At 34.3% G+C, this 26480-nt stretch overlaps 2 protein-coding genes across 3 annotated transcripts; one reads left to right on the top strand and one right to left on the bottom strand.

The window, feature by feature from the left end:
* Window positions 1-1027: 1027 nt before the first annotated feature.
* Window positions 1028-16081, bottom strand: LOC131627567 (ferric reduction oxidase 4-like). Of its 2 annotated transcripts, none has more exons than XM_058898406.1 (8): window positions 15883-16081; window positions 15656-15773; window positions 15387-15575; window positions 15064-15298; window positions 2717-3044; window positions 2340-2580; window positions 1577-2226; window positions 1028-1481 (listed from the first exon to the last, which is right to left on the bottom strand). In XM_058898406.1, the coding sequence occupies exons 1-8, from the start codon at window positions 16040-16042 to the stop codon at window positions 1342-1344; spliced, it is 2061 nt and encodes a 686-aa protein (XP_058754389.1). In that variant the 5' UTR covers window positions 16043-16081; the 3' UTR covers window positions 1028-1341. The 2 variants fall into 2 exon arrangements, with proteins under 2 accessions (XP_058754389.1, XP_058754390.1); XM_058898407.1 differs by having other exon boundaries at window positions 1034-1481; window positions 15656-15764.
* A 7029-nt stretch (window positions 16082-23110) lies between these two features.
* On the top strand, window positions 23111-26249 carry LOC131627551 (ferric reduction oxidase 2-like). Its single transcript, XM_058898393.1, has 7 exons — window positions 23111-23381; window positions 23481-23766; window positions 23880-24114; window positions 24253-24580; window positions 24735-24978; window positions 25083-25780; window positions 25983-26249. Exons 1-7 carry the CDS (start codon window positions 23114-23116, stop codon window positions 26120-26122), a joined length of 2199 nt encoding a protein of 732 aa, XP_058754376.1. The 5' UTR covers window positions 23111-23113; the 3' UTR covers window positions 26123-26249.
* The last annotated feature ends 231 nt before the right edge of the window (window positions 26250-26480 follow it).

Raw genomic sequence — 26480 nt, 5'->3', positions numbered from 1 at the left:
ATGCATGCATTAGGAGAACAATTAATAGTCTTTGAAGAACTCAATATCATATAGCTTGATTTTGATTCAACTGTTAAAACTTCTCTAATAACTTTCAATTCTTCAAACAAAATTTTACCATCAAGATCAAGAGAATCGTCATATTTTAAACAAGTTTCAAGATGTTTACAACATGATTTCAAGTTCCTAAATAATGATCTAAGCCTTTCAGTACTAAACAAGAATTCAAAAATATTTTCATATGTGCTATACTACTCAAATCTTCTATCAAGTTAGCTAATTGTTTGATCTACAATACATAAGAAATAATGATTTCGAAAAGACTCTTTAGCAGACTCAAGATTCAGTTGTGTGGGTTGAGATGGATTTTCATCATAGTGGTGTTTTCTACTAAGTTGACGTTTTTGAATAAACACATATTCAATCTCTATTTCATTCTCAATCTTTTCAGCACTAGCCTTAGCATTTACAAATCCAAATTCTCTTTAGCAAGTATTTTTGTAATAGAAAATTCTCTTTTAATATATATATATATATATATATATATATATATATATATAGGGATAAAATAAAATTTTGGTGAACCTAAAATTGTGGGGCCCTGGGCTTCCGCCCCGCGAGCCCGTGCTCAGGGCCACCCCTGCGATTGGGCTTACGTAGCTAAACATCCTTTATACATATTTGGGCCTTATGTTGGATTTCTACTTTTCAACACCCCCCATTGTTAATTTTGTGCACACTTTGCTAGAAAACACTAAAATGCTCATCTTATGGGTTTGAAAATAATTTAATTTGATGAGTAACATATATAAGAAATATTATGTTAAGGCGTTAATCAAAGTTTTCTGATTATTTCAATGTTAAAATAATTTTACCTCTTTTATCAAGAAGTCTAGATAAATATTTGCCAAATTTTTAATACAAACAATGTTTTATTAAGAAGTCTAGATAAATATTTGCCAAATTTTTTAATACAAACAATGTTTAGATGGATTGGACTCAGAGGTATATACAAATCTTTAACATAAGTGGATGAAGAAAAAATTTCGGTTAAATAATATAAACATTTTTAAGTTTTAAAAGATTAACTTAGTAAAATAAAAATAAAAACAATACATTGATAAGAAAAATTAAGTACAAATTTTGGGGGCACCCACTCAATATTTAAACATATAAAGAACCAGAAATAAGAAGAAGAAAAATCAATCTATGTACACGCATACATGTCGAATTGCACTTGTTCACAGTTGACTAATTACATCGAGGAATCAACATGAATATTTTAAAGATGGTATATGACACACACCCTATAAAGAAATGATGCATAATATATATTATGGATCACCAACCAAAGCTGATGGATTCAAAGTGAAGATTATCAACCAAACCAGAAGTACAAATTTTGGCAACTTCATGTCTCAATTTTCTAGGACCACATACCATGACTCCAACATCTTTGCATTCAAACTTAAACATAATTTCTGCAAAATTAGAAAAATTTTATGTATCATTTTCCAATTGAAATAATATATAGTAAACTCAACTATATTTACAAAAATACCCTCTCGCTACTTACTTTTGAGATCAGGTCTTGCACCAAAATGTAAATTGGTAGCTTCCACTAAAGATTGATGAGGAATGCTTTCAAGTTCTCTTGTTGGTGTTGAAACTTCTACATTTATTTGCTTATTTTCTGAAGTTTCCAGTCTCTTCCACCATAGAAAAACAACACTAGAACATACACATATGCATGCACAAAGAAGAAACATATACCACATAACCTTTAATGTCCAATTATACACTTCACTTGAGTTCTTTTCCCTCGGATAAATATAGTAACGAGTTAAAATTCCTAAAAGAAGAAGAAACATGAAGAAAGATGATGTGATTATAGCACTAAGCCATAACAAATTATTTGGGCCTAATATAAGTGAGATAGGAGAATCCGAGAGGTTTGGCTTACACCATATTGTTTGGATAGGTTTGTGAGTTTCTGTTGAAGGTTCTTGTTTCTCTCTGGTGATGTAAGCTTCGATTTGTAAATGAAGGTTTAAGATTTGAGTTGTTGGACCAGAAGCCGGAAGTATAAGATCTAACATTGTTAGATCAACATAATTCTTGAAAATACAAACAAGTAGGAGTTTTGGAACTTGGAACTGTTGATGTTGGCTTTGAAACACGAGATCTCGGATTATAGATATGAAGGGAGTTATGCCACTTCCACCACTTACCATCACAATTTGTTCATGCCGGTTTTAGAGAAAGAATGATGATAAATTATAGTAGCATATAAGTATCAATAAGAAGCATTTTGCTATGAGGATCAAATTAATACTAACCTTAGAAATTGTTTAGTGTGAGGTCCATAGGGTCCTTCAACTGAAACATTAAGATGATCCAAAGATGAAGAAGAAAGTTGTTGATAAAGCTTGTTTGACCAGCTACCCACATTTTTTATGGTAACACTAAGATTATTAGTTTCCATATTACAACTAGAAGTCACTGTAAAAGGGTGCCATTGCAGCTTGGAAACTTTTGGAACATTTATGAACACCAAGCTTGTAGGGTTATAGTATAAACCTGAAGTTAGAAATTAAACCAAAATAAAAAAATTTGGTTTAGGTACTCATATTCAAATAGCCCAATCAAAACATTCTGATATTCTTCCATATAAACAAACACATGTAAAATAAATGAATTTATGATTATCACTTACTAGGATTCTTAGCGAAATTGAGCTCAACTGCATCACAAGGCAAAATGCGAGCTGATAATAACTGAGTATTTTGGTGAGATTGTAAGAATCTAAGATTTCTATCAATGAGGAAGAGAAAAACTCCAGGAGCAATCATGCACATGTATTCAACTCCAACATGGATTGCATATAACAATATATAGAGTATGTAGAGATGGTGAGTATAGAGGAAAACTTCATACATTTTACGCCTTACGCGTGAAATACTTGTTATCCATATTGCTAGTGCTATTAAACTTGCAATCTCTCCGGCCACATTGGATACATAAGTTTTGCTCCAGTCTAGCATCTATGCCATAAGAAAATACATACATATGCATGATTAGAACAAATTAATACATTTACTCATGTTAGTCTCTCTCATACTTAGATGCAATTTTATCATAAAAACTAGTAGTTATATAACCCGAAAGTAATAAAAAGCTATTTTATATTTGAAATAATTAGTGAATTACTACCTTCGAACATACCAAATACATTGATTATTTAATGAACTTAAAAAGTGAATTGTATCTTATATAAAGGAACAAATGTAATACATACAAAGAAAATTCTTAATTGCGGAAGCATGCAGAAGGATTCTTATTTTGGGCTTTCTTAGTTAGCTCAACATATTCAGCGGTCACGCCAAGGATATCAAGGGGGAATTGACCCATCAATATTATTCAGACATTAGAGGGAATTGGAAAATTCGGGCACTGCAGTACCCCAATTTTTGCCTCATGCATTTCATTCATTTGGGCTTGTCGCTTTTTAATTTATCATTTCATATTTCATCCAAAGCAAAATCATTTATATCATTTGCATCATGACCATTTCATTTTGCCAAGGGCTTTCATCATCATTCATACATACATTATCATTCCTATTAGTTCATGACATCTTCATTCTATTTGCATTTTAGTCCCCCATGTTGACTTCTTTTGCATTTTTAGTTCTTGTGTTGTTGCATTCCTTTTGACAATAAGTTTTATGGAGTTGTAGATGGGGATGCATTGGTGTAGTACAGGGCTTGGCTGCAATTAATCATGCATCATGGATTAATTCTAAAGCATACTTTCTTTGGTAAAGAGAGATTCTATCTTGTGTTCTAGCTATTATAAAACATAGAAAGTATTTCAAAACGACTGAGTCTTTTATGCTGAACTTGTCATTCAAAAGGGTATTAAGTTTGATTTCTTCAAGATTAGTCCCACCTAAGACCCAATCATCCACATATATACAAGGATAACTATGATGCCTTTGTGAGAATTCTTAGTAAGAAGTGAGTAATCTATCCTGGATTATGTATATCATGAAGAAGTGGGTGTGTTAGTGAGCTTTGTATTCCATTGTCTTCTAGCTTGCTTCAAACCATATAGAGACCTCTTCAATTTTCATACGAGGTCAGATTGAGACAAGTCAAGGCTTAAAGGAAAGTTGTGTTGACATCACCAGGAAGGCTACATGTAAACTTCTTTATTAAGATCATCGTGAAGGAAAGTTGTGTTGACATCAAGTTGAAATAGTGGCTAACTTTGAACTGCTCCAATGACCATGAGAACTCGAATTGTGGTCATTTTTACTACATAAGTGAAGCTATCCATATAATCAAGTCCTTTAGTTTATTTGAAACCCTTAGTAACTAATATTTCCTTATATCTCTCGACTGTACCATTGGCATGCAATTTCAGTTTTAACACCAATTTGCATCCAACGGCTTTATTGTGTGAAGGTAAAGGAACAAGATTCCAAGTATATATTTTCATCAAAGTAGTCAACCTAGCTTTGATAGCATCCCTACAATTATCATCACAGATGGCAGTCTCATGTGATTTAGGCTCAATAATGGTCGACACATTTAGGATAAATTAATTGTGTGCAGAAGAGAATGAATCATGTGACAAGAATAATGATAAAGGATACTTACATGAAAAGGATGAATTGGTGACAACTCATACTAAATTATGGATTATATTGAATAGTAGATTATAGTGGTAATCTAGTAGATAGGATGGAGGTTTGACATGTTTGGTTGATTTTCTTCTTTGAGGAATTACTTGTGGAATGTGATTAGTATTTGGCATATGTGGAATTTTCAAATGTAATTGGTGGTGATGTTTCAGAATTCAAACAAAATGGATCAAGTAAAATGGGATATGAATTTTCAGGTATATCAAGAAAGTTGACTGAGATTATGTGTTTAGATATGTGATGATTTGTGTGGTGGGAGTGTTTTAGATTATCAAACAACTCATCTAAACAAGCATGTTTGTAATCATTAGATTTAAGGATAGGTACATTATCATTAGATGAATTTTTCTTGTAAGGAAAGTGATTTTAAGAAAATACAACATCTCTTGAAACAAAAAATTCTCTGCATTGTAAATCAAACAAGATGTGACTCTTAACCACAACTTTATATCCTAAATATATGCGCTTCTAGACCCATAGCCCAATTTCTTTCTTTTTTTTAAAGTTGAAGCAAAACATAATGAACCAAAAACTTTCAAAGTAGTTATTTCAGGAAGTTTGTTTTATAAAATTAAATAAGGTGATTTGTGTTTCAAGAATAGTTTTGGCAATCTATTAATGATGTGGACAACATGACCAATTATATGAGCCAAAAAATTTGAGGTAAATAAGCTTGACATAAAATATCTCGGGTTATGCTAAGAATGTGTTGGTGCTTCCTTTCAAAAATCCATTTTGTTGAGGAGTACCAACACAAGATGTTTGATGGATTATGCCTTATTCATTGTAAAAAATTTGAAGCATGAACTTATTACCATTGTCATATCTAATTCATTGAGAGAAATGACTTAATGATGGATGAAGTTTCAGATTTCACTTGCCAAAGAAAAATCCATGTAAACATACTTTTATCATCAACTACAGTCAAGAAATGTTTATATTCCATCATGGATGGTATGGATAAGGTGCCCCAAATATCGATATGAACTAAATCAAAAACACAATTATATATGTGAAAACTATAAGAAAAAGCTGTTAAGCTCAAGCAGTTTTAATTAAGCTCAAACGGTTTTTCATTTGAAGTATGAACAAACCTTAAATTCCAAAGATTACGATTGCTAGGTGTGTCTATCATAAGTGGATGTATGGGATTAATGAGGTGAGTTGATGGTGTATGGTTCAAAGTAACAGTTAGAGATGTTAAAATATGAAAAAAAATACTGAAATAGAGAAAGAAGAGTGATACACAAGCTTTCATTGTTCACAAAATTGTGTTTCTTACAAAAGTGGAATGTTACTTATATAGCAAGTAACTCAATTAACTACAACTACCTAAGAACAACTTCATAACTGTTTTCAAGTTAGTTATTTTCAAATGTGATATTTTTATTCCCAAAGTTAACCGCATTCTCTTTCTCCTTATCACATTTAACAATGTCTTTAAGCATTATTTCCCTGGTAGAAATATTTTTCTCATTACGATATGTAAAATTAAATTTTTATTTTTTTGTTGGTATTTGGTTGTGGGGTTTATATGGAAATTGTGTAATGATCTCATCTTCTCTTATAAAATCACGATTTTTCATTAGTTTGAAGTTAGGTTAAAACTTTTTTGATGGAAAAAGTTTCTTACTAAATATCGTAGTTGTTCTTGTTCTCACTCTGAATATGAGAAATATCTTCTCATATGTTTGGGCTAATAGTTGGTTGAATATGGTTTGAGTGAGAGATCAATTTTTGAGCTCAATGCAATCTTGTGCTAGTCTTTATTTTTCCTTTTGTTGCTCTTGACTTATGGTCTTCTCCTGCTTTGGTTTGTTTGGGAAGATCACCTGATGCCTGGTTGATTTTATAGTTTTTGATTTTTGTTTTGTTTGTGTGGTACTTTACATTTTGTTTTTTTCCTTGTTTTAGTATAGTATTTTCAATTTATTAGTTGTTTGTTTGTGTTAAGTGTACTTCTGGTAATAATGGAGTCAGACCCCAAAAATGTATTTTGTGGGTACAACTTTTTTCCATTTAGGTGTCCTCCATTTATCCCTATTTAAATCATTGATGCATGACACGTGGCAAAAATAAATTAAAGAGTTGGAATTAAAGAGATATAAAATATAATTTTTCATAAAAATTAGTAAGAAACTCGTGCATTACACGTATCAATGACTAAATTGTTAAGTATGACACCATGTTTTCAGTTGCATAACATTAATATAGTTAAAAGAAACGCAGTAATGCACGTCTTCCTCTCATTATCTACCCTGATACGAGACTCTCCCTCTTCACTCCCTGACACAACCAACCTTCTTCGTTCATTCTTACGACAACATTCTTCATCTTTATTGCTTCAAACACCTTGTTGTATTGTCAATCCACTAGAAGATTTGTGACATCACCATCATTAGAAAAAGAATCATAAAGGAAGAAAAAACTACGTGAGAACATAGCAGTGTGTGGAACATAAGGAAGTAAGAACACCTTTTTGAGGACTAAAGGTGGTAGGACGGTTGCCGCGTCCTCCTTCATATGGATAAATAGGAAGGAGAGATGGTGATGGGAAAGAGTAGATTGTAGCATTGTTGATGATGGTGAAAGGAAAAGGGAGACATTTTTTTTTCTTTTTTATGAAGACAAATATTTAATTTTAACCCATTAATTTTTTTCCATGTGTCATGTATCAATGCTTTGAAGAATAATAAATGGAGGACACCTAAATAGTGCAAAGTCGTATTCGTATTTTGTAGCATCAAATTTTGATGCTTTGTTCATAAACTTACATGTATTGTTAAATATTACTAAACTATTAATCTAAAATGTATCAATTGAATAATAAAAATTTGACTTTGTAAATATAAATTATGAATAATAGCAAATAAAAAACCTACTGGAACTAAATGAAGATCTATAACCAAAATTTAAGATATCACTAAGCTAACTATCAAAATAATGGTAAATCCTACTTTTCCCAGTCCAAACTTGTTGAAATCCTTTGAGTGTTTGTGGTTATCCATGGTCCCTTTGAAAATTCATGTTTTTGGTCGGAGGTGTATAAAGGACAGGTTAGCAACCAAGGAACAGTTGGTAAGGAGGGATGTGCTTTTGAATAGCAATAATTCCTTATGTGTTTTTTGCTCATTTGAGGTATAGTCTCTAGATCTTAGGTGTTTTAAAGCTATTTGGAGTTTGGTGTTGAGTTAGATGGATCTATCCCAAGGTACTGAGGGGTCGCTGTTAGACCACTTGTTGCGGATATACGAGGCTCTTAGGAGAAAAGGTTTTGCAAAAAAGATATTGTTAGTTTGGTTAGCAACTTGTTGGGCGCTGTGAATCTCAAGAAATTCGGCCATCTTCAAGAATGAGGTGTCTAACGTGATAGAAGTTGTGGAAAATGTTAAACTTTTGTCTTGGTTTTGACATGTCATTAACATAAATTCTAGAGGTTGTAGAGATTTATATTTATGGTGTAAATGTCCATGGGATTTTATGTAAGTTTCCTATCTCTTGTAATCGGGAGGGTACCCCTTGTACTCCTTTAATTAGATTGCTCCATTGCTTATAAAAAAAATTGGTTGTGGAAGATCTAAATGTTTCGTTATTGTTGTTCGGTGCTTGGATTTCTTTGCATTCCTTTGTTTTATGGTTTGGGTCAGTTTTGAGATAAAAGCTCGTCCGACTGAAAGATAAAATTACTTTCATTTCAATTAATTTTTGGATCGGTTTTTAAATATACAAAATACAAAATATATATTTTTATTAATATTATGAAAACATTAAAAAAAATTAATAAGTTTAATGCAATATATAACATATATATTAAAATTTTGTATTTCAAAATGAGAATTATCAATTATGGTTGAAATAAATAAAATTATAAAAAAAAATTAAACTAAACTAATAAATAATATTAAAAATAGTTATGTATCTATAAATAATAAATCAACATAATATAGCTTATACTAATAAAAAGTAAGTATCGTTGATTCTGTGGAAGTATCGAACAATAAATAATCAGAAAAGTAAATTCTATGCATGCGGAATTTTTTTGTGTGTGTAAGCAAGATATTTATCAAACGGAGAACTAAATGTTCTCAGAATCCGATTACACACAAAAATGGGAAAAACCCCGCCAACAAGAAAAATTACAAACCAATTAGAACTACGAAATAAATAACAAAGGATCTTTGTTAAATTCGTAAAAACTACAAATGGGATGAGTAATTTCTCCAATAAAAGACCACTTCCAAATCAAAGATTTAATATTCCAAACCGTATTATTCACATTCCAAACCTCGTTGCGGAAACATATTCCATTCCTACTTATCCAGATAATCCACACGGTCGCTAACCACACTGTTCCCAACTTTCTATCTTTCACTTTCTTTTTTTTACAAAAAGAATACCAATCCATGAAACACGATATGCACTCTTCTTCCATCATCCCCCATGGTTTACCAATCCAAAAATAAATCTCTCTCCAAACCGCCTCCAACCCTTTGCACCACAAGAAAGAGTGATCCCGACTTTTCGGATCCGTACCACAAAAAATACACTTAAGATTTTCCACAGAAAAAGAAACACCTCTAATCATGAGAAGGTCCTTTAAAAGTAGTCTATTAACAAAAAGTCTCCAACCAAAAGCTTTGATTTTGAAAGGAACTTCCAACCTCCAAATAATGGACAAAGCAACATTGTTCTTAATAAAAGGCCCGAACGGAATGTGCTTACCGGCATAATGCCTATAACAAGAAGCTACCGAAAAAATTCTGTCCACGGTCAAGTTCCACCCGACCTCATCCTTACCTAACATAGTCGGAACCAACGTACTAAGATCATTCCGGAAAGAAACAAAATCCGAACGATAAGAAGGAGTCGTAATATGCGACTCCAAAATGCCACAATCTCCCCATTTCCAAACTCCATTATCCCATCCTCCCATACCCGCCACCGAAATATTTTTCAAAAGAGAATTGAAAAATAAATCCGGATAATCTTCTTTCAAACTCGTATCCTTCCTCCACTTCGCCTCCCAAAACGGGGTAGAAAACCCGTTACCCACTTTAAAACAACAATGAGAGACCATAGGATCTCCCCCCCCCCACTATTAGTTATAGCTATTAAGTCTTTCCACCAAAAAGAAGAAGAAGTAGAAGAAGATGAAAGAGAAGAGAGAGGATGAGAAGAGGGTAAAGAAAACGTACCTCCACAAAAGCTTTTCAAGGAGACATCACCGTAACGGGCTTTCAACAAGTTCAACCAAAGCGAATCATCTCCCTTTGAGATTCTCCATCTCCATTTGTTAAGAAGAGCCAAATTGAAATCCGCAATATTTTTAATAGCGAGCCCACCATTCTCAATCGGAAGACAAACATTCTTCCAACTCACCCAATGAATTCTCTTTTTATTCTCCTCCACCGCCCCGCCCCAAAGGAAATTACTTTGCATTTTCGTAATCTCCATAGCAACCTTTTTCGGCATCTTATAAAAAGACATAGAAAAAATAGCAAGCGATCCAAGAATAGATTTCAAGAGCGTTATTCTTCCCCCCAACGTAAGAAACTGATTCTTCCACCCCATAAGACGCTTCTTAATCTTTTCTACAAGAGGAAGCCAAAAAGAATAACTCCTAGGATTACAACCAATGTTAATCCCAAGGAAAAGAAACGAACTACCTTCCACCTTGCAAGAAAGAATAAAAGAGGCGGCGTCCATGAAATTTCTACTCACATTTATTCCTATCAACTTACTTTTGTGATAATTGATTCCAAGACCCGAAACCATCTCAAACGCTTTCAAAACCGTTTTAAAAGCCCAAACTTGGTTCCAACTACCTTCCCCCATTAACAAAGTATCATCCGCGAATTGGAGAATGTCCACACTACTACTTCCTCCAATTCCCATTCCTCTAAAAGCACCATTTTCAACCGACTTCCGAACTAAACCCGCAAGTCCCTCGGCAATCAAAACATAAAGAAAAGGGGATAAAGGATCTCCTTGCCTTAGGCCTTTCTCTCCTCTAAACTCCTTTGTCGGACACCCGTTAACCAACACGGACATATGACTCATAAAAACCAACCTTTCCATCCAATTCCTCCATTTCTCCCCAAAGTTCATCCTCCTTAACATATATCTAAGAAAATTCCAAGAAACTTTATCATAAGCCTTCTCAAAATCCACTTTAAACAAAAGGCACCTATACCCTTCTTTCTTCACAAAATCCACCACCTCATTTGCAACCAAAACCCCGTCGAGAAGATGTCTATCCGGAACAAAAACACTTTGACACGGTGAAATAATAGAGTGAAGAACCTTTTTCAATCTTCCCACCAAAATCTTAGAGGTAACCTTGTACACACAACCCACCAAGCAAATTGGCCTATAATCATCTAAAGAGATTGGATTAGTAGACTTAGGCACTAACGACAGGAAAGAAGAGGTTATCGCCTTTGAAATGAAACCACCGGAATGAAAATAATTAAGATAATTCATAAAATCTTCCTTAATGAAACTCCAACATTTCTGTTGTGAATTCAATGCCACGAACAAAGTATAAAATAAGGGATGAATAAAAGACAAGGAAGAAGAGGAGAACACAAATATTGGTTATAACTGCTATTCTTTCACTTTCTCTTAAAACAAGATTACAAGTTTACAAGAATAACAAATAACCTCTCTCACCCTAAATTAGGATTTGCAGCTTAGCAATGATGAGAGACTAGTATGCTATTTATAATAAAACCTAACATACTAACTAACGGGCTTTTTCCACAAGGCCCATTACACAAGCCAACTTAATAAACAAGCTAACTTAACAAATTAGGGTTTAAACACTAAAACCTAATTTAACATGCTAACGACCCTAGCATCTTCGACACAAGCATGTGAACAACCTTCGACTTCATGCTTAATCCTGTCGAACCAAGAAGCTACCCTTCGACCATACTAGAGTTTGATCCAATATCTCACAAATCTCCACCTTGGATCTAACTCTACAACATCAAGGGAACAAACTAGCTTTCTTCATGCAGCTTTATCAACTGCATACAGTGGAAAAACTTGCAACTCGGCAATATCTTCTCCGCTGCCGTCAAATCTGCATTCATGGCTGCCTCTCCCTTCAACGCTTCCAAACAACCCTGCTGAACCAGTAGGGCTTTCATCTTCAAGCGCCACAGACCGAAATCATTCACGCCGGTGAACTTTTCAATCTCATACTTTGTTGAAGGCATCTTCTCCACGCTCACCGCACCAATTTGTTGTGAATTCAATGCCACGAACAAAGTATAAAATAAGGGATGAATAAAGGACAAGGAAGAAGAGGAGAACACAAATATTGGTTATAACTGCTATTCTTTCACTTTCTCTTAAAACAAGATTACAAGTTTACAAGAATAACAAATAACCTCTCTCACCCTAAATTAGGATTTGCAGCTTAGCAATGATGAGAGACTAGTATGCTATTTATAATAAAACCTAACATACTAACTAACGGGCTTTTTCCACAAGGCCCATTACACAAGCCAACTTAATAAACAAGCTAACTTAACAAATTAGGGTTTAAACACTAAAACCTAATTTAACATGCTAACGACCCTAGCATCTTCGACACAAGCATGTGAACAACCTTCGACTTCATGCTTAATCCTATCGAACCAAGAAGCTACCCTTCGACCATACTAGAGTTTGATCCAATATCTCACAATTTCTTTATGAACATAAAAGTGAATCCATCTGGTCCCGGACTCTTGGAGCTTCCACACCCATCAATAGCTTCTTTAATTTCCTCCTCTTGAAAAGGTCTTTCAAGCCAAGTAACCTCAATAGAACTAATTCTATTAAAGGGAACACCATCTAACCGAATTCTATCCGAGTCTTCTTCAAGAAATTTATTAGAAAAGTGCTTCCTTACTTCCTCCCTCACTTCCTCTACCTTATCCACCATACCCCCTTGTGTAGAAATGGGACCAATATGATTGTGTCTTCTTCTTTCTTTCAACACTTTATGGAAAAAACTACTATTAGCGTCACCTTCATTTAACCATTTTAGTCTTGATTTTTGAACAAGCATATTTTCCTTAATCCTCAAGTTCAACCAAAACCTCTTGTTAGCTTCATTCCTACCAAGTAGAGACTTACCTAACAAATTCTCCGACGAATATTCCAACCTAAGATCCCCATCATTGATGTCTTTAACGCAATCTTCCACCTCCAAATCTATACTCCCAAAAACCGTCTTATTCCACCACTTTAATCTCTCCTTAATCCAAGTAAGTTTCTCTTTAAGAACATAATCTCCTCTACCTTCCACCACCAACTCCTTCCACTCTTTTTCCACAAAAGGTAAGAATGAATCAAAACTAAACCATTCGTTATTGAATGTAAATGGTTTTGGTCCCCAATTTAATTTGTCCACCACCAACCAAACCAGGCAATGATCCAAAATGTCTCTATCCCCCACTCTTTGGCCGACCACACCCCATATATTAACAATAACATTAGACACAATGAACCGATCAATCCTACTCATAGATCTACCATCTCCGCTATACCAAGTAAATTTTTTTCCTTTACTTGGTACATCCACCAAACCGCTATCAACAATGAACTTACCAAAAAGATCCGAACCGGTCACCATTTCTCTAACCGCTCTCCCTTTCCTTTCACAAGGTTCTTTAGTCTCATTAAAATCACCACCAATAATCCATTCCCCATCCGTAAAAATACTCTTCAACATTAGTAACTTAATCCACAATTCCTTCTTCTTGTTTAAAAAACACGAAGAATAAATATTCACAACATAATACACATTATCCTTCCATACCGCTTTAATCCATAAGAATCCATCTCCTTTAAAACTATGGAGTACCTCCACTCTATCTTGCCTCCAAAGAGTTAAGATTCCCCCCGACCTCCCGCTACTTTTAGGAAAAGAAAAACCGATATCCACATTACTCCACATACTTAAGGCAATAAAATCCTCCATATTAGAAATTTTCGTTTCTTGGATCAATACTATGTCCGCGTCTTCCTTCTTGATAATAGAACTAATCCTTCTTCTTTTGAGAGCATTCCCTCCCCCTCTAATATTAAAGGAACCAATAATCATTTCGAAGATGAAGAAAGCTCTTTCTTTGATGAATTACTCATATGCACCTTATTATCCTCTCCTCCCAACTTCTCGGCAAAAAGATTTCGATCTTTCATATTACTCATTCCTAACTCTTCAAAAGCCGTCCACATTTTAACTCCTACATTGTTGGTCACAAAATCCCACTGTGTAGAGAGCAGCGGGTAACATTCAAAATTTGGTTGGGTCTTGACCAAAGACAAATACAGTTCTTTTATATCGATTGTCCTATATACAAAGGTGAGTCAAGCAGCTACACTTCCGAACTATTGAGAAAATTATAAGTTTTTATTTTAAGGCGCTAACCCAATTGGATATTTGGTTTAGAAATTTTATTTGGAATGGCAAAATTTGCATCGTCGCCTAGAATTAGGTCTATAAACTAGTGGAGCAACGGGGGTTGGGACTTAAATCGACAAAGAAAATTAATGAGGTATCAATTCTTAATCTTACTTCTGCATCATTTATAGTATGCAGGTTATGGGAAAATTCCTAGTGATGAGAATTTGCAAAAGAGGGGGTGCACACTGGAATCAATGTATTGTGTGGCCTATGCAATGCTCAAATTGAAACGTCGGCCCAAATCTTCTTTGACTGTCAATTTGTTGTGGCTATTTGGAAAGCGATAACAGCGAAATTTGGAGTTATAACCTTATTGAAATCCTTTTAGGTCCTTTGGAATATGGTAATGCTAGGTTTGCATCCCAACTTAAAGCCAAACATGCTAGAGGGTAAGATATATTAGTAGTCATTGTTTAATTATTGGGCATAATTTTCATGTATCTTGATGGTTCTTTCTCTAGGTCAAGTTTAGCCCCTGGTGATGTAGATATTCTTGTTTTTAATATATAGTAGATTTTCTTTGGTTTAAAAAAATAAATACATGTGGTTTGGTTTGATTTGGTTTAGGTTGGTTTGCAGTTTTTATTCGATTTAAACACCTCTAATTAATATACTTTAAAGGTGGTTGAATATTTTTTATTCTGAACTTTTTCTTTCTTATAAACACCATTTGTCCTAAAGATATAAGATTTGAAAAATCCATGTTTCAAATGTAAATATTCACTAACTCCATTATTGTTGTCCAAATTAATGGAGGAACAATGTATATGCTCAATTCCAATTAGTAAGAGACAATAGAATCCTTGCCACATATATTATGGGACCTCAAATGCATAACAAATCACCTTATCATAAACAAGTGGTAATTAAGATTGCACATAAAAATACATACCTCAATCATTTGATTGGTGATGGCCCAATAGATGATAAAACCAATGGTATGAGCAGCAAAAAGAACCATAGATAAATGTCCAAGCCATATATGGTATTTGATGCTTGACTCAGAAGTGAGTCCAACCAGACGCAGAATTGAAGAGCCTCTTGTGACTGGAAAGAACAAAAATGCCCAACATATGTTTCCTATGTAACCAAGTCTCAATGATACACTCCTAAGCTTTGCTTCCCATCTAATACAAGACCAATCAATAAACAAAATTATATAACATATGTTTAACTTAAGTAAATAATTAAATTGTAAACAAAAATTTTTATTACACTTTCTCGCCTTGTTTGTCCATATGGAGGTGACCAAAACTTCTATATAGGTAATTGGAAAAGGACCATATCAAAAGTGCAACAAACATGAATGTAAAAAGAAGCTCCATAGCTGAAACTATTCCAAGTGGGGACATCACCAGGATTGGACGTCTCAGGAAACATATACATCTTTTTAGAGCACCATCACTGAAACCAAACACATATATATTTATAAGTTTAATGGAAATTAAACAATAATTAAAGTAATATTTAGAGGCTATAGGTACCTTGTGGAGGGTAAGTTTTGTGTTATTTTTTCCTGATGAAGATGAAGATAAATACCACCAAGAGCTCCAATGAAAATGATAGGGAATGTAAAAAGCAGGAGATTTACCCCTAAAACAACTTACAATAAATGTATTAATAAATCAATAATCTTATATATAGAAGCATATACATATATGAAGATAATATTATAAAATAAAAATGAAATATATAGAAAAACCTAGCTAACCTTGCTCTCTAAAATATGTAGAATCGAGCTTGTTTTCTAGGTTGACAATCCATGTCTTGTGGTAGATCTTTGTGGGATACAAGATCCAAACTGTTAGCCATCCAAGAAACATCAAAAGAAAAATGATTCTAAATAGTAATATTGTGTGGCTCTTCATCATCAGAGACTTTTAGGTACACTTGAGAGAGTCTCAATAATGTGCACTACTTCTGCATTTTGTAGAATATATATATATATATATATATATATATATATATATATATATATATATATATATATATATATATATATATATATATATATATATATATATATATATATATATACATACATCAGTGTTGTTACATAGATATATAAGATTTAGTGTTATTGAGCTATTGAGATATTTAAGATTTTTAGTTTTGTTGTTGCATTGAAGGATTGAGTTGTCGACATTTTCACTAAACCACTCAAATTGGAAATTTTCGTGAAGCTAAGAAGTATGTTTGGAGTCACAAATTAAGTTTACGGGGGATGTTGAAGTAGTAAACTTGATTTTGGCCTAACCTTATTATTTGTATTTTGGTATTTTGGACTTAGGTAATTTTGGATATTGTTTCTAAAATAAATTTGTAGTGTTTGGAATGTCTAGATATTTCTTATGGTTGTAATATTTTCTATAATACTATTGGGATTTCTAAAGTTGAGAACTCTCAAGAATTAGTGTGTACACTGCTCTCCTTAAAATACTATAAATAGAGATATAATCCTACACTTTTATATCAAGCAAAATACAAAGTTCTCTTCCATAAAGAATTAATTCTCCTTCCTATCAAGTTTCTGTTCAAGCCTCTAATATTCCTAAATAATTTCCCTAAACACAAAACGCCTTATTTCCAACATAGAAAATGTTTAAAATCTCATTTTTCTTTTATCTCATACTCTCTCTAAATCATTTATACTTTTTCACATATTTAATCCAGATAGTTTTCTTGAGTTTAAGTAAGGAATTTGTTTTGAGTGAGAGCTTTATTGTAAGTTTACCAAGAATAGTTTTTCTCTTGATTAAATCAATCTTCCTTATGAAGTGATTATTTTATTTTAGAGTTAAATCAGTGTAAAAGATCTTTTGGGGGATTAGAATAAGTCTTTGTTTGGTTCCTGAGCTCCGCCATTAAAGAAAATCTCTCTTGTGTTCATGAGGAATAACTAGTGAAAAATCTTTACAATGGTTCTTGAACTTAGCTCGGTCAAAAACTCTATTGGTATGAGATCAACCTGGGTATAAAATTTCACTTTATTTTTGAGTTCAGCATGTGTAAAATCTAAGTAGGTTCGAGATCAATCCGGTAAAAATCTCGGTTCTATTCGTGGTCAGCCCGTGTAAGAATTTTATTTCATTCAGAGGATAGTCAACTCAAAACTCCAACTTTGTTCAAGATCAACTTGTTCCATACGGATGGTTGGGTTACACTTTTAAGCTTTTCTTTATGGACCTTGGCCGGATGGGCCACCCACTATGATCTATTAGATCTTGTGTCAACGGTCTGTAGCAAAATATGAACAAGAAGAAGATAAAGAGTATGATAAAAGTTGTAGAAAAATAAATTCTTAAATGTGTGTTTACACTAAGATTTAGGTTCAATTCGTCCCCACCAATTTAGGCAAATTGGATGCAAATGAGTAATTCAACGAATACGCTTCAAGACACTTTTGAAACCTTAACATAAATTGCACATTCACATCAAGCATATCGATCAATGAAATTTTACAGAATAAAGTTCAATGATATTTTACAGAATAAAGTTCATTCACTTATTTTTTTTAAAGTCACCATTTAGGAGCAGTTATATATTTATAACATTCAATACTGTCATGATACATTGCATCGGTCTAGTGGTATACATTCCTATATGCGTATCTCATGACCATGGGGTCATTGGTTTGATTATGGTCAGACACAATTTTTGAACCCGTGACTTTTGAGTCTATATCAAAAGCCATGTAATTGTTGAACTTGTGACTTTTTAGTCTATATCAAAAGCCCAAGCCACTACGCAACATAGCAATTTTGATTGAAATGATTCATAAAATCAATTTAATTATTATTATTTATTAAGAGATTTTGAGTATTTCAAGTGTTATTATAACCAGTTAACACGGGGGGTGGAACCGATTACATGGCATAAAAAGAAGTAACATAAGTTGGGAAAAAGTGTTTTTGGAGTTCATGTAGCCAGTTACGCATTCGTAGTAACTGGTTACACCTGATAGTGTTTTTCTATTTTTTTCAGATATAACTGGTTACAGGTTTTATGTAATTGGTTACAGGCCTGACTTTTTGTTTTTTTCTCTTATTTGGCTTTATGTTTTTGTATCCCAGTTACTTGTATATATACCTTAAAGTTATGTTTGTAATGTACAATGAATGAAATAGAAAATTCTCACCCTCAATTATCTCTCTCTTTCTCCACATACTCAAAGCCTTCATTGTTTACCAATCTTGTGATTGAATATTCTAATATTTGGCATTAAGAGTCAGGTTCTACCCATCAAACACCTAGTGTGCAACATGAGTTATGTCTCGAATGAAAGAATTCCTACAAACCTACCAACCCTTGATGCGAAGAACTGCGACAAATGGTGAAAGAAAATGAAGGTGTTATTTGGCTACCAAGATGTTCTTGAAGTGATCAAGAACGGGGCGAATCCCCTTTTCGAGGATGAAACGGATGCACAATGAGCAATGTATATGGAAGAGAATAAGAAGGACTTCAAGGCGCTGTTCTTGATCCATCAAAAAAGGTTGGTGATTGCAAATCGTCAAAAACATCGTGGGAAATTTTGGAAAAGGCATATGCAGGAGATGATAAAGCAAAGATGTTGAGGTTACAATCTCACAAACATCAGCTTAAATTGATTCAAATGGAGGAAAATGATACAATCAACGATTACATGATGAGAATTACTAGATTGGTGAAACAAATCAAGGCGTATGGATAAACTTTTACTGAGCAGAATGTTGTGTCGAAGATCTTGCGTTCTTTGACGGAAAAATTTGACAACATTATGGTGGCAATTAAGGAATCGAAGGATCTTACAATGTTGAGTAAAAAGGAGCTTCAAAGCTCTCTTGAGGCTCATAATCAAATGATGGAGGATAGAAATAATGACAAGGAAAAGACGTAGATCGCTTTGTAAGCTCGGTTAAATGAGAAGAACAAGAAGTTGAAAGGAAAATGGTCCATGAAGAGTAAAGGGAACTTTCATAATTTTGGTGCAAGAGAGTCACAAAATTAGAAGAATTCAACTTGTAAAAAAGGAGAGATCAGCTGCAACAAAATTGGTGGTTAAGGAAAACTTTAGAGGTGAAAAAGAAAAGTTTGATAAGAACAAAATGCAATGCTAAAATTGTCAAAAGTTAGGTCATTTTGCAAGAGATTGATGATGATAATACACTCTTGGTCATGATCACGGGAGACGAATGTAGTATTAGCAAGCTAGCTACATGGCAGCAGCAGCAGTTCCGAGAACTCTGTAGAAATGTGTTGGGACCGATTACGTAAAGACAATAATTGGTTGTAGGTAGCAAAAACTGTTATCATGAATACCAAAGAGGGAGTTCAAAATAGTGAGGAATGGTATTTTGACTCTGGTTGCTTAATAAGTGCCAAAATGTCGATATTTTGAGTATATAATCGTGGCACTTATCAATTCTATTTGATAGTTTTTGTAATAAAATCCTGACTTTTATGTAAATATTCACATAATTGAGTTTTGATTCGTTTTGTGTACCGTTTAATAGTTTTTCCTTTGTTTTTATAGGTATTCATGCATATCGGAGCCTCGAGGAATAAAGTGTCAAAGGCACGACTTTGATTGTGCAATTTTGGAGCTAAATAAGCAAAATTATTCATAGCAGTCCGCTGAGCGGCCGTCCAGCGCACTTAATAGAGGCGAATCAGATTTTTATGTCCGCTTAGCGGAGGTAGCCCTGCTTAGCGAGCTTACGTGTACAGCTGCAGATATTTTGTTAATAAAGGTGGTCCGCTTAGCGAAACCAGTTAGTCCTCTTAGCGACCATAGCAGATTTTGCCTTTATATTCTTTCATTTGACACATTCTAGGTGATGGTTTTGGAGAGTTTTTGGTTCCAACTCCATCAATTTCATTCTTAGAGTAGGATTAGCTTAGAAAACAACACCGGGTCATGCACTTGGAAGATCGGAGGTGGATTTCTCATTAACCAGAGCTGACAACCCACGAGATGTTTGGTTTATCTCTTCTATTCTTTGTGTATTTCTTTGTGTTGGGTTTGTTTGTATAGTTACTCAAATCTTATGTATATTTACCGGTTATAATGTTATGTTTAACTTGCTTTACAAATCTGTGTTGATGTTGTTCTGGATTTTTGCTCTGTGCTCGAGATTTGAGTTGCTTTAGAGATAAACTTCTTAAATTTTTATCTAGGATGATTATCTGTTGGTTCTGAACTCTAGAGATAGATTTAGATCTAGCATTCACCGTTTGTGTCTGTTCTTAATGCTTTCGTGTTTGAGCGGCGGGCGAGAGATCGCCGACGCGAGAATACGGATGTTCTTGCAGCTTCGCGTTAGAGATAACCTTAGTTGTGAGATGATCTCGTTTGTGCTCCAGAGATGGACGCTTATGTGAGAGATACGTGATAACATGAATGAGTATCGTAGGTTGAGTATAATGGGTCGGTAAGTTTATGTTTGAGACGAGTGAGTATATTTGCATGCCTGATAAGTTGTTTCTTTTCTAAGAATGTGTTTGTTTATTTTTTCCTGCTTATATCTTTTTATCTTTTGTTTATTCAAACCTGAGCTCGAAACCGTAGAAACTGTTGAATGGCATCTCTCCATCTCTGAGGACGATAATTCCCGGATCAATATTTCCAAATCTTTTGTTGCTTGCCGCTATGCTTGCTTCCAACAAAATGGCGCCGTTTCCGGGGATGGTTGTGAACTGCATCGCAATAGTTTTCGTGGTTTTGAGCTTTGTATATAACATATATATATTGTATAGTTTCACGTGTATATATATTTACTTGTACGTGTTTACTTGTTTATGTTCACCATATAGATTTACTTGTATATGTTTACATACAAGTATACTTTTGTTGGTGAATGTTGTTGAAACACATTGAGATCGGACCAGTTTGTTATTCAAAATCTTCACTTTTCAACTTGTGAATCAAACATTCACCAATTTTCTCTTTTTGTATAATAATAAATGTATGTGTTCATACTTGCATATATGTGTTTGTTCATGTACATATTTGTATACTTGTGTTTTCCTTTATGTTCGTTTAATCATTGTATATATTTGTACCCGTAACGTTTGTTCAGTGGTTGGTTAGGACACTTTCTTTAGGCTTGTGCAGTGAGACGTCACCATGGCATGACGGGAGGAAGCTATTTTCCAAACACCGAAACAATAAAGGCATCGAGCTAACAACGCAAAATAAGCGCTTGTTGGGAGGCACCTCAACGGTTGTAAATATTGTTTAGATTTCTGTTTATGAGGTATTTAGGTAAAGTGGTGAGTGATTGGAACAGCTGGTGCAATTATGATTTTTTTGACTTCTGCTGTGTCCGCTAAGCGGAGCAGAGCTCGCTAAGCGAGTATAGCAGAATTTTGTTTTCCTGCTTTGTACCAGTGGGGTTCTCATTCCACTTGTGAGACCGAGTATATTGCCGCTTCAATAAATATGTGTCAAGTCGTGTGGCTAATGAATTTATTGAAGGAGCTAGGCCGCAATGAGGGCGGGGCTATTACACTCCAAGTTGATAACGTTTTCGCGGTTAATCTTGCTAAGAATCCAATTATACATGGGAGGGGAAAGCATATTGAGATCAGGTTTTATTACTTGAGGGAATTTATTAGTGAAGAAGAGTTAAGGTTGGGATATTCTAGAAGTGAAGACCAAGTGGCTGATTTGTTGGCTAAGGGAGTCACAAATGATGTGTTCAAAAGGTTGAATATGATCACGGGCATGGAACACTTGGAGCACTTGAAATAAAATGGTGTGTTAAGAGATTTTGAGCGTTTTAAGTGTTGTAACCGGTTAACACAGGGTGTAACTGGTTACAGACATAAATAATAAGTCAAATAAGTTGAGAAAAATATTGGGATATTGTAGAAGTGAAGATCAAGTGGCTGATTTGTTGGTTAAGGGAGTCACAAATGATGTGTTCAAAAGGTTGAATATGAGCATGGACATGAAAGACTTGGAGCACTTGAAATAAGGTGGTGTGTTAAGAGATTTTGAATATTTCAAGTGTTGTAACCAGTTAGTAACTGGTTACAGGCATAAAAAATAAGTCAAATAAGTTGAGAAAAGTGTTTTTGGAGTTGTTGCAACCGGTTACGCATTCGCCGTAATCGGTTACACCTAATAGTGTTTTTCTGTTTTGTTTACAGACCCGACTTTTTTTTCTTATTTAGCTTGATGTTTTTGTATCTCAATCACTTATATATATAAATATATCTCAGAGGTATGCTTGTAATGTGCAATTAGTGAAATAGAAAATTATCACCCTCAATTATCTTTCTCTAACTCTCTTCTCTCTCACTCTCCACATTCTCAAGTCCTCCATTGTTTACCAATCTTGTGATTGAATGTTCAAATATTATTTATCAATTAAATATTTTGAAAATTTCTCTAACATGATCATCATCCTCAATCTCATCCTCCAAGTTAACATGATTTGAGGTCGGATTCACCTCCCATATATCGGTTTTTACATCTACATAGGTCCATCATGTTCAAAGGCTAATGAGTCAGGTCCTGCTGATACTAAATGGACTTGGGCCATTGTGAACAAATTGGTATAAAGTTTCTCAAAGACAAATGTGAAATGTTTCTCAAAGACAAATGTGAAATGTCTAAGCAATATTTTTATAGTCCAAAAACTAATGGAAATTTACATATAAAAGAATAGTAATCAGTATTGTATTGTATCCATGTCCTTTAGTCCTCTATTCTACGAGAACAAGTTTTGTTTTTTAAATGATTAGTGCATAAAACGACACAAGTGGGTACTTAGAAATACGTGACAACGGACAATTGAATTGGAAACAACACTAAAGCCAACCAATATGAAATGTGATATCACCAATTTCTCTTCCTAAAACATGAGTCAAGCTTCAAGTAAAAGTAAAAACCAGTATCTTCATACATTCACATGTATCATTACACCCTTGTTTAAATCACGAATTATTGTTCAATGTTGTGGACTTATGGTGTGTATATATATACAACATTTTTATATATACATGACAGCAAAAGAGAGGAAGTGAACATCATGAAATTAGAGGGGAGTAGAACTTTTTCTTCAACACTGAAGATTTTTCAAATTGGGATATGGTGGTTCATAGTTTTAATCAATCTTGGTTATATCATGGTTTGGCTCATGATGCCTACAAACACTTTTTTTCTGCATTGGTTACCTGATATTCAAGCAAAGACCGATCCAATATACTTTGGCAAACAAGGTTTGTCACTACAAATCAAAATCTATTTAATGAGATTTTTCATAAAAAGTGTACAAACTTCATGATTCATATCTATATGCATGCTCTCTTCTTGAACAGGAACAACGGTACTGGTTTACACATTTCCGATTCTATTAATGGCGACTTTGGCCACTTTATACCATCATTTGTTCCAAAAAGCTTTTAATCATAGCAAGGTGGGGCTTTTGAGAAAGGCATCATGGAGAAAACCATTATTTGTAAATGGTCCTCTTGGGATTATCTCAAAGACAGAATTCTCTTTCATAATCATGTTTGTTTTACTGTTAATTTGGTCCTTGTGTTCTTACTTACATGACATGTTTGAATACGCGGCCTTACAAGCAGCTAGTGAGAAAGAGCAAGTGTAAGAAAATAACTTCTCACTTTCATCAACATGATTTTTCATAACATCTGTAAAGAATCACAACGAGTTTGACGAAATTACTGTAACACTGGTTTTGTTTGTCAAACTTACAGATGGGAAGCCAAGCTGGAAAATTCAGCACTCGCCTTAGGCCTTGTTGGGAATATTTGCTTAGCTTTTCTGTTCTTTCCAGTCTCAAGAGGGTCTTCAGTTTTGAGGTTCTTTGGCCTAACTTCAGAAGCAAGTATCAAGTATCATATTTGGCTAGGACATATTGCCATGACCCTCTTCACAGCTCATGGACTATGTTATGGTACTTTTTGGGACAAGACGAATCAAATGTCACAGGTGATACTACTAATCTATGAAGTATTAACACGGCCCTGACACTGATAAGTCACGATCATAATAAATTTGAAAGAATAAAACAGAAATTGAATGAACCTACATCATCACAAATTCACAAGCCACAAACTTTCACTGCAGATATTCACATGGAACAAAGTCGGCATCTCAAATGTGGCTGGAGTAGTAGCACTGCTCGCGGGGTTAACCATGTGGGCTGCAACCTTACCTCTTATAAGGCGGAAATTTTTTGAGCTTTTCTTTTACATTCATCATTTGTACATTGTTTTTGTAGTCTTCTTTGTGCTACATGTGGGATTTTCCTATTCTTGCATAATGCTTCCAGGATTATACCTTTTCTTGATCGACCGATATCTAAGATTCTTACAGTCCCAGCGGAAAATCCGGTTGGTTTCTGCTCGTGTTTTGCCTTGTGAAGCTGTTGAGCTGAATTTCTCCAAGAACCCAGGTAAAGATTCTCATTAGTAAAGATATATGAATCATGTGTGTTTGGAATCCGGATCACTCCATCCAGTCTACCAAATTTAGACTGAACGGAACCGGTATTATATTTGGTTGCATTTTATGTAACAAAGTATTTTTGTCTCATTTCACAATGACAGGGTTGTGCTATGGTCCTACAAGTATAATTTTCATAAATATTCCAAGTATTTCCAAGTTGCAATGGCACCCTTTTTCAATCACCTCATGTAGTAATACTGATTCTGATACCTTAAGTATTGTCATTAAAAGTTCAGGAAACTGGTCTCGCACTTTGTACCAGAAGCTATCAACTTTGTCTCCACCTTCCCAGCTCGACGTCTCCATTGAAGGACCGTACGGACCAGCTTCAACTTTTTTCTCAAGGTACTAGAGAGTATAGACTTGTGAAAAGAAACTTTCTTTGTGTGTAAATGTTGCATATCAATTGAACACATAAGGCATATGTACTGATAAAAAAAACCATGCAGGCATGAAATGCTGGTGATGGTGAGTGGAGGAAGTGGCATTACTCCTTTCATCTCGATAATCCGTTCGTTACTCTTTAAAGCCAACACCGAATGCGGAAAAACTCCCAAAATTCTTCTGATATGTTCCTTCAAGAAGTCCATTGATCTTACCATGATAGACCTCCTCCTTCCCGTCTCCGGAACCGCCCTTGACACATCCCGCTTGCAGCTACAGATTGAAGCCTATGTAACAACAGAGAAACAGCCACCAATGAATGATCGAAAGCTTCTTCAAACATTATGGTTCAAATCAAATGCGTTAGACGAACCAATTTCTGCAGTGTTTGGACAAAACAGTTGGCTATATCTTGGAATTATCATCACAACTTCTTTTATATTGTTCCTTCTAATTATTGCCATTCTAACTAGATACTACATATATCCTATTGATCATAATTCTGACCTGATATACCCTTATTTCTTAAGGTCCATTCTTAGCATGTTATTCATATGTGTATCTATAGTTATTGCAGCTACATCTGCTTTTCTCTGGAACAAAAAACAGAACAAGGCTTTTAGGCAGATTAAAAACACATCAACTCCAACAACTTCTCCGGGCTCGATATACAACAAAACTGAAAGAGAATTAGAGAGCCTTTCCCTCCAATCCTTTATCCAACCAGCTAAAATTCATTATGGTGAAAGGCCTGACATTAAGAGTAAGATTTGATTATTTTGTTTTTTATATTGCTCTCGTCTAAACGGCATCAAACCAAAAAGTTAGTGATCTATTGAATGATAAGCTACGAAAGTAATGTGATTGTCAGCATAAGTTTCCAGATATATTTTATGCGTCACAGAAAGCAAATTGTTATGTTTCATGTAAGACATTAAACAAGAATATATTTTCACTTTCTGCAGAAATACTTTCTAACTGTAAGGGATCAAGCATTGGAGTTCTTGTTAGTGGCCCGAGGGAAATGAGACATGAAGTAGCATCAATTTGTACATCTTGTTCAACAGATGACCTACATTTTGAGTCCATTAGCTTCAGCTGGTGAACCATAAAGGCTCCATGAAGTTCATCCTTCTGATCTAAGTACGACACTGGATCTCTAATTTGTCTGTAACATGTATTGTGTAAAATTGATTATTTACAATCAAATAGCAGGATGAACTTCATGATATGATTGGCATGAGATGAACTCCATGACTAATTATTTTAATGTTTGTCTTATAGATTTTCTTAACAGGCATCTAAATAATGACATTTGGAAGACAGTAGTAATTGCCTTTCAAGGGAAAACAGACATACTCGTGCAAAACATTCATTACAATAACGGTCTAAACTTAGGAAATGAAAATTTAATGGTACTCCTAAAAAATATAGAGAAATGCTGTTACTCAGTACACCAAAAT

Source organism: Vicia villosa, unplaced genomic scaffold, assembly GCF_029867415.1.
Source record: "Vicia villosa cultivar HV-30 ecotype Madison, WI unplaced genomic scaffold, Vvil1.0 ctg.000368F_1_1, whole genome shotgun sequence".
NCBI classification, from domain to species: domain Eukaryota; kingdom Viridiplantae; phylum Streptophyta; class Magnoliopsida; order Fabales; family Fabaceae; genus Vicia; species Vicia villosa.
The sequence above is the reverse complement of the archived record's forward strand: the minus strand, read 5'-3'. Positions and strand labels throughout refer to the sequence as shown.

Coding starts and splice junctions, on each gene's coding strand:
- LOC131627567 (XM_058898406.1), bottom strand. CDS start 16,042: ATGATGAAGAGCCACACAATATTACTATTTAGAATCATTTTTCTTTTG. Junction 3,045..15,063: donor TCACCAATCAAATGATTGAG/GTATGTATTTTT, acceptor CTTATGGCATAG/ATGCTAGACTGGAGCAAAAC. Junction 2,227..2,339: donor CACACTAAACAATTTCTAAG/GTTAGTATTAAT, acceptor TGTGATGGTAAG/TGGTGGAAGTGGCATAACTC.
- LOC131627551 (XM_058898393.1), top strand. CDS start 23,114: ATGTTGTGGACTTATGGTGTGTATATATATACAACATTTTTATATATA. Junction 23,382..23,480: donor AATATACTTTGGCAAACAAG/GTTTGTCACTAC, acceptor CTTCTTGAACAG/GAACAACGGTACTGGTTTAC. Junction 24,115..24,252: donor AGACGAATCAAATGTCACAG/GTGATACTACTA, acceptor CTTTCACTGCAG/ATATTCACATGGAACAAAGT.